This window comes from Heterocephalus glaber, unplaced genomic scaffold (assembly GCF_053883595.1).
Source record: "Heterocephalus glaber isolate CG9 unplaced genomic scaffold, H.glaber_assembly_v1.0 deba00001662, whole genome shotgun sequence".
NCBI lineage: Eukaryota > Metazoa > Chordata > Mammalia > Rodentia > Bathyergidae > Heterocephalus > Heterocephalus glaber.
In genome coordinates this window covers 1474871-1479877 of record NW_028258403.1, presented here as the reverse complement: position 1 = coordinate 1479877, position 5007 = coordinate 1474871, and the positions used below count along the sequence as shown (strand labels likewise).

Below are 5007 nucleotides of genomic sequence, written 5' to 3'. Positions count from 1 at the left end.
GCACCACAACCTGGAATCTCTGACATGATGGGAGATCTTTAAGAATTGATGTTTCTGATACACATAGCATAGCATGTCCCACAGTAAGTCTGAATCACTGGATCCGACGCTGGAAGAAAAATGTAGGACATCAGCTTAAAACTGCTTGTGATTGGAGTGTGGGGATTGGAGTAAGGGTATTGCTGATTTACGAAGACACTGGAATGCAGGAAACTGAAGAATTTATGAAAATTACTCCTTTGAGCTGAGCTAAACTGACATGAAATGTATGTGATACTACTGCTAATAATTTTCAACCCCAAGCTTACGTTTTTTTGAAACAAACTTCAAAATCTCTCTCTCTTTCTCTCTGTCACTGCCTGTGGCTCTTTCTCTGTTTCTTTGATACTAGGGATTGAATTTAAGGCCTTGCTTGTCCTAGGCAAGCACTATCCTATGGACCTATATCTTCAGCCTCTCATAATTTTTTTACAAAAAAAATGTAAAATATATATTGTATGAAAACAGAATTTGATGGAGTCCAATCTGTTTCAACAATCAATCTCTACAAATGTTTTTCAGAAGGAATTTGCCTGTTTTTGAAGAATTTTACTTCTATTACACTTTTCTGATTATAGAAAAATTAAGTATGTTAAAGAAAATGGGAAGACTTGTAGAAATATTTGATCATATTTGAGGAATATTTTCATCAATGCCATTGGCAAAGATGTATTTGTGTATCTCAGTTTAGGGACTAATAAAATTAGAAATGTGAGTCTTTCTTATAAAGATCGATAACAGATAATAGGCAGCTATTTACTTAGAGTGAAGACTAAAAAAATTTTAAAGCAAATATAAACTTGGCAATGTTATGATTCAGCAAATAGTACTAAAAGTTGCTAAAAATATTCTTGAAGAAAGTAGAATACTCTTGATTCCTATAGATTGAGACTTTTGCTTTTCTGTTATTGTTTTAGTTAATTGATTATGTCAACTTGAGTAAATAATACCTAACTAAATTGGCTAGCATAGTTATGGGTGTGGAAGACCCACCCTAGGGATGATTGTTGTCAAGAATGCTATAAAAGGGAGACAAAGAAGGAAGATTTGCTTCTGTCTTCTTCAGAGGAGCTCCAGTTTTCACTTCCACATTGCACCTCATCTCCTGGCTTCCAGCGCAGACTCTGTAGCCTTCCAGTGGAGACTGTTGGGCCTTCTGGCACAGACTCCTCAGCCTTCAGGCACAGAGCCTTTGGACCCCTGACATAAGACACTCTATGGAGCTCCAGGCCTTCAATGGGATCCTTTGGACCATGGAGAAGGTACTCCACTAGTCTATGTCAGACATACAAATGAGTTACCAGATGGCTTTCCTTAACTGAGATCTCATGCATGCAAGACATGATGAAGAAATGTGATCCCTTTTAAATCTGAATTATTATCCAAGGACTAGCTTGGAAGGTTGCTACAGGGAAAAGGTTTAAGAGCAGAAAGGCTGGGTAGAAGAGAGACAGTCCACAAGAATGGCCAATAGAACTGAAAAAAGGAGAAATACAGTTGGACACAAATTTACCTACATTATAATCCCTTAAAGAGAAAAGAAGAGAAAATGATACAAATGTCAACATATCTGGAAACTTAGCTCTTCTTCAACTCTTCAGACTTCTTGAGTACTGAGTATCCATCCCTTCGTGACAGTCTGAGTGGCTTCCAAGCGGACACTTGCTTGTTTTGAGGCATCCCACACCCTCCTGGAAAGTGTCCTCTCACAAGACTGTTGTTACCTGGTAATATTCTACTTTAAATTCTCTAGTTCTGTATTCATTTCTATGGAACTGGACAAAATTTTACATGATAATTTTACATTTTGAAAATTTGAAAAAAATACAGATGCTCATCGAGCTAGGGAAGCACTAAAAATGTGTTCAGGCCCAGTTCCTTAACTGCATCTTTCATTCAGCACATGCCAGTTCTTGATCAATTTGAGAGGTTTGAAAATTCATTCATTTTTTTTGGTTTCCACCTTTTTAATATAATCTAGATTCTCCTTTTCTAAAAAGAAATCTTTCATCCTCTTAATAAAATCATTGTCCCATAATTTATCTTCTGTGAAAATGAAGAATTTGTTGGCAGCTCTCTCAGGTGTTTGATATTCTTGAGTTTACTAAAGACAAGTAAAATTCTAATCATCTCAATTCCTTTAGCCTTTCCTCATAGAACCCATCTTCTAGTTTTTTATCTGTTACTCTTGCCTAATCACCCCATTTCACCACCAAACAACTCCCAGACTCTGCAGTGTACCCTCATCTAAATCCTAGTTAAGAATTATGACTATCTCTTTTTCTCTCAATATATAATGATTCACATTTAATTTTCTGCTGTGCTGAAGCATTTATTGATTACAAGCATGGGAAGAAATAGCTCAGGGTATATTGAGATACCACCGATGATGTGTGAGCCATCTGGCAATAGAAATTATCATAGGCAAGGCTGTAAAGAGAGAGGCAGTACATTCTTGCAGAAGAAACAAAGGCAGATCAGGACTAGATCATAATTAACCAGTAACCCATCAGGTCAGTGGACGAGACCATGATTCAGATAAAGGAATTTAGTTGAAGCTACACTGTCCTCAGCTATGATGTTATCTCAATCAGGGCCCTACAGCTTTATAAATCAGGACTTAGGTCTCAGCTACAGCCATGGGGGGGCGGCTATGCTCTCCTAGCCCACTGTCTGGCATGCCCACAAGTATCACATAGGCTTCGGTCAGACTCCCAATATAATACAGCTGAATTATGGGGAGGCAAGAAGCCTATGCCACTTATAGACTACTAATAAACTGGGCAGGGGAGGTCAGCTACACTGTTGCAAAATAAAATTAAGGAAAAAACCCCCTAGAAATATAACTCGCCGGTAAAGTGCTTGCCTACAGCAAGACTCTACGTCCAATTCCCAGTACACAAAAAGGATTCTTTGATGTTTACAATTTTTTTGTTTACAATTTTTACAATGTTTACAATTTTCCCTCATAAATGTAAGACCACAGATAGGATGTGGTAGTCATGACCTTTGGTCTTCAAGTCTATTATGTTGTTAATAAATTGTAATCACACTCTGATTTGAAGACAAAACGGCAGGTGGTGCACAACACCTATGAGTAGATAGAGAACTTCTGGTTAAGTTCAACATATCTTACATACTGTGCCACATAGTCTTCTGAAATTCTAGTATACTTTGCTTTTTCAGATATCATCAATATATTTAAGAAATTATAGTATAATTTACAAATTGCATAGTCTTCTCATTGCCACCTTCATCTCTTTATTTCTAAAAGTATAGATGACAGGATTTAGAAGAGGAGTAATAAGTGCATCAAAGATGCCAAGGAATTTATCCAGATCTGATGTGGGAAATGGCCATATATAGAAAAATATTAATGGCCCAAAGAACAAAACCACCACAGTAACATGAGCTGACAGAGTAGACAGGGCCTTGGATAAACCACCCAACAGGTTTTTTTTAACAGTTAGCAAAATAAAAATATAAGAGATGATCAGAATTAAAAAGGAAGCCACAGAAATAAATCCACTATTGGCAGTAATCATGAATCCTAGTGTAAAGGTCTCTGTGCAAGCAAGTCTTATAAATCGAGGAAGGTCACAAAAAAAGCTGTCTAATTCATTAGGGCCACAGAAGGGCAAGTTGACAACAAAAGCCAATTGAATCACTGAATGAACAAGACCAATAATCCAGGAAGTGATTAAAAACAAAATGCACCTTAGTGGACTCATGATGGTCAGGTAGTGCAGAGGTTTACATATGGCCACATATCGGTCAAAGGCCATGGCTATGAGCAGCACCATCTCAGTTCCCCCAAGTGCATGAATGAGAAAGATCTGAAGTACACAGGCCTCAAAAGAGATGGTTTTGTGCTTTCTGAAAAGGTCATAAATCATCTTGGGAGCTGTGGAGGAGCAAAATATTACATCAATGATGGAAAGGTTGGCTAACAGGAAGTACATGGGAGACTTTAAATGGGAATCTGATGTCACAGTTAGCACAATGAGGAAGTTTCCCATCAGACTTGCAACATAAAACACACAGGAAAAGAGGAAGAGAAAGAACTGCATAGCCCAAAAATTGGAGAATCCTAATAACACGAACTCAGACACCACAGAGTGGTTGGCTCCATCCATTGCCTCCATCAGCAGCCTCATGCTACCTGAAAGAGGAGAAGATGGAGAAACTCTGATTTAAGATAAATGGACTGATCTTGGTAAAATCATGAGCAGTTCAAAACTTGTCAGAAAACTAATAAAGGCTAATTTATGACTTTGGAGAGAATTTTAGATAACTTTCTCATATTTTTTTCTTTCCCTTCTTTCCTTTCCCCCAGTCCTCTACTTCCTCTTCCCCTTTGAACCTTTCCTTCCTATTTCACATTATCTATTATACATTTTGCTCCTCATTTACATTTTCAGTTTCTCACACAAATTCCCAATGATGAACGTGATCATATTGTATAACTAAAATGTACTGATAAAGTTCATTTAAAAAGAAAAAAATTGATAACTTTCATTTTATATGAATATCTCAGTTGAATTTTAAGTATTATTTTATAGCCTTATCTCTTACATGACTATGATCAAAAAGATTTTTTTCCTTGCAATTCTGGTGATTGAAGCTAGGGTTTCACATATGCTAGACAAGTACTCTATCATGGAGTAACATCCCAAGCAATTTTTATTTTATTTTGAGTCAGAATTTCACTAAGTTGCCTGGGCTGGCCTCAAACTTGCAACCCTCTTGCCTCAGCTACCAAGTAGATAGAATTACAGATGTGTACCATCACACCTAGCCAAAATGTTATTTATATATTTACTGTGAAATACTTAAAAATAGTGAGTTTGTGAACTTAAGTGTTCCCCAAGATATTAATGCTACATGTATGACCACATGCCAAGTTCTTGCAAAATCCTCATTGGCATTTTTAAGGCCTGGAAGATGTAAATTTCTCTTTATCCATAA

The 5007-nt window shown here is 37.0% G+C and overlaps 1 protein-coding gene across 1 annotated transcript; it reads right to left on the bottom strand.

Moving 5' to 3' along the window:
- Nucleotides 1-3240: 3240 nt before the first annotated feature.
- On the bottom strand, nt 3241-4175 carry LOC101712585 (olfactory receptor 4F6-like). The gene is given in 2 exon segments (XM_004865127.3): nt 3241-3272; nt 3275-4175. Coding segments are annotated over 2 exon segments (933 nt in total).
- Nucleotides 4176-5007: the final 832 nt, after the last annotated feature.